This window comes from Salvia splendens, chromosome 11 (assembly GCF_004379255.2).
Source record: "Salvia splendens isolate huo1 chromosome 11, SspV2, whole genome shotgun sequence".
Taxonomy (NCBI): Eukaryota; Viridiplantae; Streptophyta; class Magnoliopsida; order Lamiales; family Lamiaceae; genus Salvia; species Salvia splendens.
Genome location: NC_056042.1, coordinates 18,783,679 through 18,798,994, shown reverse-complemented (window position 1 = coordinate 18,798,994; position 15,316 = coordinate 18,783,679). Strand labels below are relative to the sequence as shown.

The 15,316-nt window shown below is 40.4% G+C and overlaps 2 protein-coding genes across 2 annotated transcripts; both read left to right on the top strand.

Moving 5' to 3' along the window:
• The first annotated feature begins 4,538 nt into the window (after positions 1–4,538).
• LOC121755028 lies at positions 4,539–9,184 on the top strand. Its single transcript, XM_042150309.1, has 3 exons — positions 4,539–4,899; positions 7,339–7,417; positions 8,931–9,184. Exons 1-3 carry the CDS (start codon positions 4,721–4,723, stop codon positions 9,072–9,074), a joined length of 402 nt encoding a protein of 133 aa, XP_042006243.1. The 5' UTR covers positions 4,539–4,720; the 3' UTR covers positions 9,075–9,184.
• Positions 9,185–9,614: 430 nt separating this feature from the next.
• On the top strand, positions 9,615–12,463 carry LOC121753830 (protein IMPAIRED IN BABA-INDUCED STERILITY 1-like). Its single transcript, XM_042149089.1, has 7 exons — positions 9,615–10,172; positions 10,342–10,944; positions 11,131–11,358; positions 11,430–11,527; positions 11,602–11,665; positions 11,879–12,127; positions 12,200–12,463. The coding sequence occupies exons 1-7, from the start codon at positions 9,822–9,824 to the stop codon at positions 12,248–12,250; spliced, it is 1,644 nt and encodes a 547-aa protein (XP_042005023.1). The 5' UTR covers positions 9,615–9,821; the 3' UTR covers positions 12,251–12,463.
• Positions 12,464–15,316: the final 2,853 nt, after the last annotated feature.

Sequence of the window (15,316 nt, the reverse complement as noted above, 5' to 3'; positions counted from 1 at the left end):
TTTATTGCCATAGATATAGATAATAATAAAAATATTCCTAAAATCTAGGTAAATCTTCCAAAAAGATTCTATTTCCATTAAATAATAATATTTTAATAATATCTTTTAATTAAAAAATTAAATAATCAATAAAATAATCTTTCATCGTTATCTCATCGCACGAGGTTCACACGAATGATGAACGATGAAAATCCGACTAGTTCGTCGTCGGATCACGACGCACATTGCGTCTCGGCCAGCAGCGCATGTGTGCGCGCATGCTCTCGGCCGCCTGGCTTGACCACCGGCTCGTCGGTGTCTCGGCAGCTCTCGGTCAGCGAGACACGCATAGGCGCCTCAGCTCTCGGCCAGCCGCTGATTCCGTCTCGGTGTCCTGGCACGTCAGGTGCCGTGATTCTCGGCTAGCAGCGTGCATGACAGTGGCGTTTCTCTCGGCCAGCCGCGTAGCGTCTAGGTGTTCCAATGAGTTCTCGGTCGAACTTCCGCACCGCGCCATGCTCCATGCGTCGAGCTTGGTGCGGGTGCCGCCTAGGGTTTGGTCTCGGTCGGAGGCGCGCACAAGCCCATGCTCGTTTGCGCGTCGCCCTGTAGCCTATGATCCCTCGGCTCCCACTATTTCGACTACCCTTTGTCGATCGCGCGTGGTGCGATCCGTCTCGGTGTGAGAGCCGACGGATCACACATCTCGTACGATCGATAAATTCAAGTACTTTGATTCGATTGTTCTTGAGTTCAACATGCATAAAATTAAACAAAAACTAACAAGAACATGCTTCCTAACCAAATAACACATGCATACATGAATTTTTCGAAATTTAAATCCAAATAATAAGAGTCAAAGACTGGCTCTGATACCAATTGAAGGTGTTGGTAGCGGAAGCGTGCGTTCTAATGGATCACATAAAACTGATCTATTTAGCAGATGTATCATACTTATAACATGTAATTTTAAACATGCTTTAGCATAAATAATCCCTAAAACATGCATACTACGGAGTTAGCCAATTTACCTTGTTGATTCTCTTACGAATCAAAGATGGCTTGCTTCTTCTCCACGTGAAGATCTTGAGAACTCGACCTCAGATCTTCTGACTGGTGTCTCGGACTGTAGACTGATATTTGTGTGGGAAAATCTCACCAGTGTACTAGTACTTAAATAACGAAGACAGAAATCTGCTCACGGAAGGAGAGCAATTTTCGATTCTCTCTCTAAACAGAGGGGAACGAAAATTATGATGTGGAAAGGTTGTGTTTTCTGTCTCCTTTATTCTCCTATTTATATTAAGTCACATATTGGGCCCAGTCAGGGATCTAAGGAAGAATTTGGACATGGCCTCACCTAATTAGATTTTTACTAATTAAATTAAACCCACAATTTAATATAAGCTTATATTGAAATATTACAAGCAGCCACTACAGAAGTAATATTGCACTGCCTTTCCAAATCCGAAATTACAAGTACCGGGTTTCCTTTTATTTGTTTAATTCATTTCCCGCGCTTAAGATAGAAACATCCATTAATTAATCAATGTCTGCTATGGACTTAATTAATTAACATATTTTAATTTCCAAGAGTGGACTTAGTAAGAAACTCTTATTTATTATACATAGAGTAATCAAACTCCAACTAGCTAGGTTCCGAATAATAAAACCTTGTTTCGAGCTCCTGTTGTGGATGTTATCAAACGAGATTCTCCTCGTGCATGATTTAACATAATAGCAATCCTAGCACCGCTAGATAATGATCACCACTACCCAATATACCTGGATCGTTGGGTGACGAAAACCCCGCACTTTTGGTAAGTCAAAGTAGTAGATACTCAATATCGTATGCTCAATGCTAACGTACATTGATTAAGAAATTAATTATCAAGACATCGTCTTTCAGTAGATAGCATAAAGACTCGTCTTGCTGTTAGATCCATTCAGTGCTATACCACACCAACGTCATCTTATTTCAATAAGGCTTAGAAATAATCGGACTGACATTGCAACCTTTCACGATAGGTAGTCTAGGCCTATCTAGGTTGTGAAATTCATATTTTTCTTTGTTCAGGACTGACCGCGTACCTTAAATTGAGCGCAGCCCACAACCGGTCTACTAAAACAAAGACTTAGACTTTGTTATGTTCGCTTATACATTTAAATATGCAATAAACATCTATTAAATGTAAAACATAACAACATTATGACAAAAATAATCTGTTGCATTAATTGGAAATAATAATTAGAGTTTTACAGTATTCAATCACTCGAAAGGTGATTTCTAGTATACAAACCATAACACTAGCTCCGATGTAGCCTGCTCGCCCAACAAGCACATACTCGACTCCAGCATGATATAATCGAAGAAATTTGGACATGTAACCATTTAATATTTTATAATGTTTCCCATTGTACATTTTTTAGAATTTTAATATCACTATATATTTTCATTCTTAAATTTATGTTATTTTGCTACTTTATTTTACTCCTTCCGTCCTTGAAAAGTATGAACTATTTTCTTATTTGTTCGTCCCTAAAAAGTATGGATTTCATAATTTTGATATAGTCAAATAACACATTATCCCTACATGGGTCATGTTAAAATGCATATAATATCCAATCCACAACTAAGACCAATCCTACACCATTAGATCTTAAAATAAGTGAATGAGATTAAAGCTCACGTATTTCAATAAATGGTAGATGAAATATCAACAAAAGGGTAAAATAGTTAATTTATTATAACATAATTATTTTCACGATTTTTTTAATCAACATAGTGTATTACTAATATCAACACAATGACATGAGAATCTCAACACAAGTATCAGAAAATATTAATACAGTTCTATTGATATTGTACATGCATTATATTTAGATTGTTTGATGCATTTTTGGTTATCAACATATACGAAAATTAAAATAAAAACTATAAAATTTCATCATCTGATCATCGTCGAAACATATGCAATTGAGACCTCGTTAGAATCCTTATGAAATTACCTTTAATTTGATATATTTTTTACGTAAAAATAATTTAAATCGAGAGAGTTATGTAAATTTAAAATTTTAAATTAATTTTGAGGAGAGAGTAAGTGGTTAATTTTAACTACCCCATATAAGAATTGACATTAATAACCTTTAAGTTTATATAATATTTTTTAATTTAAAATATAATTCACGTAGCATTATATCAACCACTAGATCTCCTAATAAGATTTGGTCTTAATTTGTGATTGCTAATTAGTTAGCAATTGATCATAACCCATCCCTACACATTATTTTATTCTCCACTAATATTATTTACACTACTCTTTATCACTCTTGTGTTTGTAATTAAAATTTGGGCCGAATCAAATATTCATATTTTTCGGAGATATAGAAAATAGTATTTGAAAATAAAAAAAATCAAAATGATTGTCAAATAAGAGCATCTACAATGTATGCCCCAGTGGACGCCCTAATGGTTGTCACATCAGCATGCCCCTTCTTTCTGCAATGGTTGTGCCCTAGTGTGAGTCCTATCAATTATCCATTTTTCATTTAATTTTTAATGTTATTATTATTTTTTATTTTCACATATTACAAATTTAAAAATTAAATACTAAATTAAATGAAAAGCATGCATTACTTAATTTTAAAAAAAGAATTTATAAATTTTATATTTAATTTTAATCAAATAAAAAATAGCAAAATATAAATACACTATTATAGAACACAATAAATTTAAATAAAACACTTACATTAATCGAATAAAATGAGAAAAGTATAATAAAGGTCAAAATAAATATAATATGTTGAGTTTGGGGCTTGAACACACAATCTCTATAATTTTTGAACATACATTTACCATTAGGCTAAACATACATTGTGCATTGAAATAAAACAAATTTTACATAAAGCAACAAAAAACTCTCTCTTAATTTCAGGTTATTTGTAATTTCCTCCTTCATATAGGAGTTAATTCTTTTTTAAAAAAAAAACTCTCTTTTAAGTGTAAAACTAATTGTCCCACATCAAAATCACAAAGAGACTTGGAGTTGAAAACCTATCTATAAAACTACCATTTATCCCACATCGGAGTCACAATGAAAGTTGGAGTTGAAAACCTATCTATAAAAGGTTACTCAAACAATGCAAAACTTGCTCATTTAGTGTGAAGAATTATATTCTATAAAATATATTCTTTGACTAATTCACGGATCCGTCTTTTAGAATGGATCATTGTAAAACTATAGTGTTTTCTATTTCAAGTTAAAAAATAATTTTTTTAAATTAAATTTATAATTAGAAATTGATTTTTTTATAATTTATTTTTCGAGATCGGGCTCGGGCGTCACATCGCAATGAGCGCCCGATGGATCGGGCGAGAGATAAGGCGCGATCGAGACGACGCCCGACGTTTGCAATGGATGTCTGACGACGCTCGAGCCCGATCTAGGGTGATCGGGCATCCATTGTGGATGCGGGCGGATTTATAGGGCTCCCTAGTTTGAATACCTAACAAAAACATGTTTGAATATTCCAATAAGTCGTTGATATTCATAAAAAAAAGTAACGGCCACCCACCACTCGGAGACCTTGTCGTCTACGGAAACCTACCCATGACCCATCTCTCTCTCAACTATTGAACTACCTACCACACTCACACCAACGCATTTTGCTTCACTTTAACATTCTGAAATTTCTTTTCATTTTCTTCTCCAAACGCACCAACTGCATTTTTCTTTCAGAGATGGAGGCTAAGCTGTTGACTGCTGCTGCCTCTTCCACCGTGGTCGCCCCCTGCATTTCTAAACCCTCGCCCAGATTCGCATACAAATCTTGGGAAAGGAATTGCACCCTCCCATTTCAGAGCCCCAGGAATTTGAGGATTGGCGCTCGAGCTTCAGCTTCGGCAGCACCTACTCTTAGGTACTAAATTCTATTTTTATGGTTTTTTTCAAAATGTAATTCCGGATTCGTGTATTTTATTTGTTCAATTTGCGACACATATTACTTTGCATTCTTAATCATTATATCTCTTTCTTTATATTTTCTCCACTTTTTTTTAATCTGCACGGATTTTAGAAAATTGTTTGAAGTTGTGAAGAAAGAAAACTAAAGAGAAAAAATGAGTGAAACGTGGAGTTAGTGGAATATGGGGTCCGCATTCTAAAAGTGGAATAAAGTAAATGGTTGACAAGCAAAATGGTTATTTAAATGGTGGAGAGAGGGAGTATCATTTTTTAAGGCCATCCACAATAGGAATAACCCAGCAATAGCTCAGCCATAGCCCAGCCACTGCCACATCATCAGCACTAAAAATCCTCCTGCCACATCATCAAAACAAGCAAATAGCCCAGCAATAGCCCAGCCATAGCCCAGCCACATACTATCCACATCATTATTAACAAATATATACAAAATGAAATAATTAAAAATCACACAATATACGGAATTAAATTTACGACACAAAAACGAGAAAATTCACTAGTATTAATAAAATATAAAAAGTACATTAATTAAAAAAATTACATAATTAAAAAAACTAATGGCGGTCAATCCTCCGTGCCCATAACTCTTCAATTAAATCCTTTTGGAGTCGAATATGAGCCGCCGTTTGGCGCATGTCGGTGTGTGCTTGTAAGAGGCCGGCTTCATCGTGAGGTACCCCACTCCGTACGTTGGGGGCGGCCACGCCGTGGCTTGGACCGGCTTCATTATCGTCGTTGACCCAATTGGTCAGTTCGCCACCTTCATCTTCGACAATCATGTTGTGCATGATAATACATGTGTACATGATATCAGCAATGCATTGGACATCCCACAAACGCGTTGGACCCTTAATTGCCGCCCATCGAGACTGGAGCACACCAAATGCGCGCTCCACGTCCTTGCGCGCCGACTCCTGCCGTGCCGCAAAGTAGGCCTTCTTCGCATCTCCTGGGCATCGGATCGTCTTCACAAAGACGGGCCACCTAGGGTATATCCCATCCGCCAAGTAGTAGCCCATATCATGTTGGTTGCCGTTGGCGACAAAACTGATGGCCGGACCGACGCCCTGACACTGCTCGTTGAAAAGTGGCGACGAGTTGAGGACGTTGAGGTCGTTGTTCGAACCACCTATCCCAAAATACGCGTGCCAAATCCAAAGCCGGTAATCAGCTACGGCCTCCAGGATCATCGTGGGATTCTTTCCCTTGTGGCCGGACGTGTAGAACCCCTTCCAGGCTGCGGGACAGTTCTTCCAGTCCCAATGCATACAATCTATGCTGCCTAACATACCCGGGAACCCATGCTGACTCCCGTGCATCCGCAACAGATCTTGGCAGTCTTCGGGGGTAGGCTTTCGCAGATACTGATCACTGAATACTTCTATCACTCCCAGACAGAAATTCTTCAGACATTGCAAGGCAGTCGTCTCACCGATGTGGAGATACTCGTCCCACATGTCTGCCGCGCCTCCGTAGGCCAACTGCCGGATTGCCGCAGTGCACTTTTGAATAGGTGTGTGGCCGGGTCTGCCAGACGCATCGTGTCTGAAGCGGAAATACAGATATCGAGACTCCAAAGCGTTGACAATACGCATAAACAGGTTCCTGGTCATCCTAAAACGACGCCTGAAAAGGTTGGCGTTGAACCGAGGCTCCTGTGCGAAGTAGTCTTCGTATAGGCGCTGATGTGCAGCTACGTGATCCCGATCAATCACACTGCGGCGGTGGACCACTGGGGGAGGTCGAGGTATCGCCGGCTGCAAGGCCCTTTCCATCCATTGGTTTATCGCGTTGGTCGTATAGGCGTCCAACGCCTCGGCCATTCGACGTTCGTACTCCTCAGCATCCCCTCCGCTACCACCACTACTACCACCAGCATTACTCATTTTGCGTTATTGATCTTGAACAGAAATTAAGATAGAGAGAGTACTCGTTAAAACAAGTGGTGCGAATGAAAATGACGAACAAAGCGCGTATATATAGTGTTTCGAAAAAAAAAAAATTATTTTTTCGCGCTAGGCGGTGCGCTGGGCGATCCGGGCGCTGCAATAGCGCCGAACGGACCGCCCAGCCGACCGCCCAGCGCCACATAACCGCCCAGCGCTGCGCGGTTTCTCTCTCCACTCAGCCGCTGGGCGGCTGCAATAGACCGCCCAGCGAACCGCCCAGCGCCGGCGCTCGGCTGGGCGGTCGCTGGGCGCCTATTGTGGATGGTCTAAAACAAGTGCTAAAATGAAGCAGTACTCCTTAAAATCATTCACTTACTGGTCGACTACATGCTTAAAAACACCGAACAGTATGTTCTTAACAACCCCAGAGTGGTTTCCGAATGTTTTGATATCCTAGCTTATTCATATTTCGTTGGCATTTGAATTAGGTTGGAAGATACAAGAGTCCTGATGAGCATCCTTTCTTCCCTGATATCTTACCTGTTGCCTCCACTTGAGTATCCACAGGTAAAGTAATGAATCAACACGAGAACGAGATAGATGTAAACATAGGCACCAAAATACATAAATTGAACTCATAATGACAATTTGTGAATATAATCTTTGCTTTCTTTTGGCTAAGCTGTTAATTTATGATAAACTCGTCTCTTAAAGAGTATGTTCTTTTGGCTAAGCTGTTAATTTCGTGTCAATTATGTTGGAGTAAAAATGTAAAATTACCTCTTCGCATGTGTGTAAATTTAGAGATCATAAATGGTATCTTTGGTATGAAGATTCAAGCCATCAAAACTATAGCAAATATTTCAAAATCTTTGGACTTAAATTAAAAGAGTGCAACTCCCTTTTGGTCCAAAACATATAGTCAAATTACGAATTTTATCCATTACATTCATTTTCCAATTTTCGGGTCCATAACATATGAAAATCACTCCCGGTTTGGTCCTTTTTGGATGGCTCAGTTAAAATGCGGAAGTCAACCATTAATTAGCAAAAAATTAACTAAATTAAGCTTAAAACTAGATTATTAGTGACTAAATAATTTGCTAATTATTTTCTTAAAAAATACCAATTATTTATTTTCATAATTATAGTTATGCTTTGAATAAGAGAAGAACGACTCTTCAACTCTCATTTTCAAAAAGAAGAAGGCAAAGTGTCGTTCCGACGATTCTGAGTGATAAATTCCAACTCTCACTCCAAGCCCTAAATTCCGGTTATTCTGAGTGGTATACCAGCGTTCCAGCCATGAGTTGGGAGTCTCCGAACCCACCTGAAAATGAAGTCGAGCCACCTGAGAATGAAGGCGACAAGGGTCCTGGTTCGTCGGTAGCTAACCCTAGTCTCGAAGGTGGGTTGGCATCGCCGAATCCTAGCCCCATCGCGGAAGTCGAAGTGGAGCTACATTCCGATAACGACAGGTCAAAGTCAAACCCCAATTCTTCCAAGGGAGACCGATGACCTCCGATTGATGCCGATGACCCCGAATTAGAGAGGAGGACGAAGATGAGACACGACCGCTCAGTTTCTCATAAGCTGTCACTTCCTCCGAAGAAGAAGCAAGCAAGCTAGCTCGCAAATGCATCGAACTCAAAATACAAATTTCAAACAAAAACTAGGATTTTCATCAAATTAATTCACCATACAAAATATCCCAACAACAACTACAAATCATAGGGCATATACAACAACCTAAACTAATTTCTCAAATTTTGCCTTCATTTATGCTTTAATTTCTTCCAACATCAACTATACGACCTCAATTTTTTCATTAATTTAAGCTAAAACTAACCCTAAATCAGAAGCAACAACTGAGGTTGACGAAGAAGAGGCTTCGCCTTGATGAATTAGCTCACACCACTTGAAGAAATTGCATTCGTTCTTCTCACAAGCAAAGTAAAGCTTCTCACAAGAAATTGCATTCGTTCTAACTAGAAATTATAAAGCAATAACAATCTATAATTGATATATTTTTCTTTTTTCATATTAGTCCAAGTAACTTAATTAATAGGTTGTATTGCAGTTGGCAGCGCGGAGCTGTAGTGATCTTGAGGTCACAGATTCAAACCCCGCCACCCGCTGGGAGACTTTCGGCCTTAATCTACAAACCTGGCCTAGCAAGATTAGTCGAATTGGATTAGTCGAATTTTGTCAAAGGCGGCCTTAATCCGCAAACCAAGTCGAGAAGGATTAGTCGGATTCTGTCAAGAAATGTGTCTATTAGAATGTGATGAAGAAAGTATATGCTTTAAGATTTGATCTAACGTAATTGCTTTATTTATTGTAGCCTAATGTTGAAAGTTTTACAATGTTAGAATGACTATTGTTTAAAGAATAGACTTGTTTTTATCATATCTTTGATAATAAATATTATATTCCCTCTATTCCCTGAAAATAAGAAATTTTGACAAAAGTATAAAACTCATAAAGTAAGAGAAATGTATAACAAAAAGGTGAGTTAGTAGAACTTTTCTAAAATAAAAAAATTTTAGTTTTAGAAAATGGACCGAGATAGAAAGAGTATATAATATTTGGAAAAAGGGAGTATATTAAAAATCATTATCAACATCGAATTCTCATCGAAAGTATAAAAAGTATCGAAGTTAAAGTCGAGCAATATTAGTATTTATTTATAATAATGATGAATGAAATGATTGTCAAAGCAGGGGTAACATTCGAATCAAAAACATTTCAGCATAACCAAAAATAGCATGAAATGATTTCGACCCACGAGCTGCAAATGTGTGTCTCCTCCACTTCTCTCGCAACAAATGTATTCCACCCCTCTCTCTCTCTTTCCTTTTTAAAACCTGTTGCGCTTTGGCTTCCATAGGGGTGTTCGGAAATCTCGCCCCTCCGGTATTCGACCCATTTCCAAGACTGGGTTGGGTCATCTTTCACCATATTTCCGGCGATGGGTTGTGTCAGCTCCAAGAAAATAAGGTGCGATTCTCCGCTTTACGAGGATGTCCGCTCCGTCTCCTGCCTCGGCAGCAGCAAACGGCGGTCTAACAACATTAAGGAGGAGCTGGACGAGGCCGCCGCGGTGGAACTGGTGAAAGCGGAGGCAGACGAGGAATCGGAGAGGAACAAGAGATGCGACCGCGAAGACACCTCCTCGCAGTTGAAGAAGCATGTTCCCCGGAGGCAGTCCCAAGGGGAGCTCGTCGCGGCCGGCTGGCCCGTCTGGCTCACCACCGTCGCATCCGAGGCTATCGATGGGTGGGTGCCTTTGAGAGCCGATGCGTACGAGAGATTGGATAAGGTAAAAAAAAACGGCCTAACAACAATTTTTTAAATGAATCCTTGACGCTTTTTTTTTCGGTCCAAAATGGAGTAGTAGTTATTTTTTAAAAATTTCAACTACTATTAATTGCGTGTCAGTTTTTGTGTCCTTAAAAGATTAGTTTTATGTAGTGCATCAATTTTGTTAGATTGGGCAAGGGACGTATAGCAATGTGTACCGCGCTCGTGATCTGAAGAGCAACAAGATTGTGGCGGTGAAGAAGGTTCGTTTCGACAATTTCCAAGCCGAGAGCGTGAGGTTCATGGCTCGCGAGATCATGATTTTACGCATGCTGGATCACCCGAACGTGATGAAGCTGGAGGGGATTATTACTTCCAGATTGTCATCTACGATTTACCTAGTGTTCGAGTACATGGAGCACGATCTCGCGGGCCTCTTGTCGTGTCCGGACATCACTTTCTCAGAGTCACAGGTGAAATGCCTGATGCGGCAGGTTTTGAGCGGGCTGGATCACTGCCATTCCCGGGGAATTATGCATCGGGACATCAAGTCATCCAATATATTGGTCAATAATCAAGGAGTGTTGAAGATTGCTGACTTTGGGCTTGCTTATTTCACCAGGCCTAAGACCCGGGAACCACTAACCAACCGCGTTGTCACTCTCTGGTACCGTCCCCCCGAGCTGCTCCTAGGCTCCACCAACTATGGAGGCGAGGTCGATCTCTGGAGTGTGGGTTGTGTCTTCGCTGAGCTATTCATGGGAAGGCCTATTCTCAAGGGCAGAACCGAGGTTAGTTTAATGCTTATATACGATGAAATGGAATCAGAATGGGAATAAAATAACATTTCATATACATTTCTATTCCATCGTGCCAAATAAATGACTAGAACAGAAGTAGGAATCAAACTCCATTCCATCTTACCACGAAGGGAAATGAATCATAAGCGGTGTTTGTGTTTGTGTTCGTGTGTTTAGGTGGAGCAACTGCACAAGATCTTCAGGCTATGCGGGACACCACCGGAGGAGTACTGGAGAACATCCCGGCTGCCCTTAGCAAGTATGTTCAAGCCACAGAATCCATACGACAGCATGCTGAGAGAGAGGTGCAGCGAGCTTCCCAAAGGCGCCGTGGATCTCATAGAGTCACTGCTAGCCATACAGCCGGCCAAGCGCGGGACGGCTGCTTCTGCTCTCGACTCTGAGGTTTCTGAAATCATAAATCAAAACTCGCTCTTGTTCATCAATTTTCTCACTCTCTTAATTTTCCCGTGCAGTATTTCAAGATGAGGCCGTACCCGTGTGATCCGTCGAGCATGCCCAAATTCCCCCCGAACAAAGAGATGGATGCTAAAGCCAGAGAAGACGAGAGAAGGTCCATGTCTTTGATTTGAAATTCGAATTCTAATTCCAATTCAATTTATTTATCTAGCATTTTTAATTTTTCAGGATGAAAGGACTTTCATCAAGCTCAAGGAGACTGCGAAAGGAATCTAGTGACTTGTGCAGAGCGGTACTGTACTTTTTAATTTACACCATTCGTCATGCTAAATTAAATCATCTCTCAAAATCCGCGACCGAGTCAAAATAGGATTATAAATACTAGATAGATAGAGTACTTTATTATTTCGAAACTAGGAATGTATGTGACAGACTGAAAAAAAAGAAAACGCGTCAGTCTTAGTTGAGAAGGAGGAAGTATATATTTATGCGTCTTAACATGCAGGTCGGGCGTAGGAACAATAATAACAAGCAGTCCTTGGACACGAAATCGGACGTCTCAGCAGCGTCCATCAGCACACAGGACTCAATCACCAGCACTAAATCTGTGCCCGTAGCCATTGCTCAACGCAGCATATCCCAGAAATCGCTTGAACCTTCGCCCCTCGTATCCGCTAGGTCTCAACTAAGACTGCACCGCCCCGGAGGATCCTTCGACTCGGCTGAAATATCTGATATGCCCCAATTTTCCGAGGTACAAACATCAAACTTAGCTTATAAGCTTCATTACAAATTTCATTACTAACTTGTTATGCCATCTGCGCAGAATGATCAACCACGTCTTTCACTTCGTAGATCGCGTTTCCACAAGGATTAATTCTCTCCTCTCCTTTCCAAATGCGAACCCCCATTTTTTGCTGATAACTCACACAGAATGAACTTGTCCCTATTTTCTTCTTCTGCATTTCCAACTCAACTGTATATTCATTCCTTTCGTTTTTCCTTCTTGTAATCACATAACATCAAATGTAGTTTAGCTGAGTCTTTTTTAACTCAGTAATGGTTAGTGTCTCAGATAATTTTTTGGATACATGTATTTGTGAATTACTCCTCTATATGTATGCAAAGATTATCTACTCCCTCTGTCCCATTAAAAATTAAACGTTTACTAAAATAGAAAAATCTCTATCTCTATTTTTTAAGTCTTATCTCTTCATTAACTCACAAAAAACAACGCTCCATAAAAATCCATCCTGATTTCCAAATGTTGCATATTTAAGGAGACGGAGGTAGTATCTCCGGATTTTTGTTAATACTAAAAATACTTTGGAAATTAACTAGGTCCATGGAGGAGCAACACTTATTAACAAAACCAACTTTAACAACTTTCTAAAATCAGTTCTAAGAGTGTCCACAATGGTGGCCCTTGAGGGCCACAAAGTTGGCCCGGCCACCAAATGTGGCTCTCCATGGCCCTCCACAATGGTTAAAACCCAAAAACAACAAGGGCCACGAAATGTGGCCCTCTTCAAAATAAAAATTAATTTGTTTACTTTTTTTAATGATATTTTTTAATTTAACTACAATAAATTTTATTAGATTATAATTTATGATATTTATAATTTTAATTAAAATAAAATAATTTGGATTGTAAATAAAAAAAAATTCACAACCTAACCAAAAAAAAGTTTAAGAAGAACTTCGTTGTATTATATTAAAATGGGAAAATTATACAATGAAAATTTTCTAGTTTAAAAACAACAACCCTAAAACCCATATAACTATGTGGCGCTCCTTCTACAGTTCCAGACCTCTTCAACCAAATCAGCCTGCAGTGTTGTATGCGATATTTGGCTCCGCATATCGGTGTACCGCTGGATCAAGTATTCATTAGTATGTGGTACACCCATCTGCAGGGGCTCCATGACAATACCCGAGCTCGAACTAGCACCATCTTCCGGTGCCCATCGCTCTGCAGCAAATCCTTCGTCAGCTATTATCATATTGTGCAATATGATACATGCAGTCATTATGTCTAAGACATCATTTCCGTGCCATTGTCGAACCGGGCACCGAATAATGGCCCATCGCGCTTGGAGGACACCAAAAGCTCGCTCAACATCCTTCCTAGCACCCTCTTGTTGTACTGCGTGCCGTTTGCCTCTGCCCAACGGGTTGTCGAATCGACTTCACAAACACGGGCCAGCGAGGGTATATCCCATCAGCCAAATAGTATCCCATGTTGTATTGCGTGCCGTTGGCCATGAATCTAACTTGCGGACCCTCACCCCGACACTCGTCATTGAACAGGTGGGACGATCGTAGAACGTTGATGTCGTTGTTCGACCCAGCGACACCAAAATACGCATGCCAGATTCGCAAGCGGTAGTCAGCAACGGCTTCCAGGATCATCGTGGGATGTCGGCCTTTGAAACCAGAAGTGAACTGTCCCTTCCAAGCCACCGGGCAGTTCCTCCACTCCCAGTGCATGCAATCGATGCTCCCCAACATCCCTAGAAAATGATGTACAGTCCCGTGCATATCAATCAGTCTCTGGCAATCATCGGCCGTTGGCTTCAGTAGGTACTCCCCTTTGAAGATATCCTTAATGCCCCTACAAAACTGTCTCGACGTCTGTACGACAGTCGTTTCGCCCATCTGTAAGTATTCGTCAAACATGCCAGCGGGCCCGGCATAGGCAAGCTGCCTAATTGCCACCGTACACTTCTGATATGTCCACAAGCCGGGTCGACTGGTGGCATCATAACGCAAGTTGAAGCACTTGAACCGCTGCGCCAAACACGTCGCTATATGGACGAAGAGTTGTTGCGACATTCTGAATCACCGACGGAAAATCTCTGGTGGATAAAGGGCGTTCTCTCTGAAGTAGTCTTCCATCAACCGGCGGTCAGCCCCGACATGGTCAGGTCGATATACCGCCGATGATAGAACGACCGAGGGACTGCCACCGCCGCCGCCACCTCGGCCTCGTCAGCTTCATGTTGCACCGCTGCAACAAGGTTTTGGAACTCCAGATCTACCGCTTCTTGGTACCGTTCATCGTCGGAATCCATATTTCAGAAGTTGAATTAAAATAGATTGGAAAGATTGGAAAGAGTGGTGTTTGAATTGGGGTAGAAAAAATGGAGGAAAAATGGTGTGTATTTATAAAAAAAAGAAGCAAAAAAAAAATCGGTGGCTGGGCCACGAAATGCGGCCCGCTGCAGTGGTGGGCCGCGGCTCCCTCTCGGCTCCCAGCCACCGTTTGTGGCTCTCTGCAGTAGGGGCCGCGCACCCGAGCCACAGGCCACGGCTCTCCCACTGTGGACACTCTAAGCACTATATATCACATTCCATTTACAAGTCTCCATTTATTATTTATTATTTAATTCTGTTCGCTAATAAAAGATCCGGTTTATTTTTACTAACATTTTATTATAAAACAAATATACTTTCTCCATCCCTAAAAAATACTTCACTTTATTAGTAAAGTAAGAGATAGAACATAAAAAAAGTAATTTAAGTATTATTAGTGAAGAATGAGACCTACCTTATTAGAGAGAAAAAAAATTTCCTTAAACATAATTGGTCTATTTTTAAGGAACATCTCAAAATGACAAATGTGATTTATTTTTAAAAGAACGGAGGGAGTATAAAAATGAGTCTCACATTTCATTATCTTATTCCACCTACTTTCATTTGTATTTCTTAAATTCCTTGTTGAACTCAAATGAGACTCCTAATAGCAGATATAAAATTTTGGTTCATCCCGCAACTTAAAAAAATGACCAATTATATCATAACTAGGGGTGGAAAATCGTGCGGATTGGTTCGTTATCGGGCCAATCTGATAACGACACAACCCAATAAGGCCTAACCCGAATCCGACCTGTTAAGAAAATTGTAAATCCGAACACGAACCCGACCTGCTACCCTCAGACCC

Excerpts from the sequence above, each read along its gene's own strand:
- LOC121755028 (XM_042150309.1), top strand. The coding sequence starts at position 4,721 with ATGGAGGCTAAGCTGTTGACTGCTGCTGCCTCTTCCACCGTGGTCGCC. Across the intron at positions 4,900-7,338 it reads TCGGCAGCACCTACTCTTAG|GTTGGAAGATACAAGAGTCC; the intron begins GTACTAAATTCT and ends CATTTGAATTAG. Across the intron at positions 7,418-8,930 it reads CTCCACTTGAGTATCCACAG|TTGGCAGCGCGGAGCTGTAG; the intron begins GTAAAGTAATGA and ends GTTGTATTGCAG.
- LOC121753830 (XM_042149089.1), top strand. The coding sequence starts at position 9,822 with ATGGGTTGTGTCAGCTCCAAGAAAATAAGGTGCGATTCTCCGCTTTAC. Across the intron at positions 10,945-11,130 it reads TTCTCAAGGGCAGAACCGAG|GTGGAGCAACTGCACAAGAT; the intron begins GTTAGTTTAATG and ends TCGTGTGTTTAG. Across the intron at positions 11,359-11,429 it reads CTTCTGCTCTCGACTCTGAG|TATTTCAAGATGAGGCCGTA; the intron begins GTTTCTGAAATC and ends TTTCCCGTGCAG.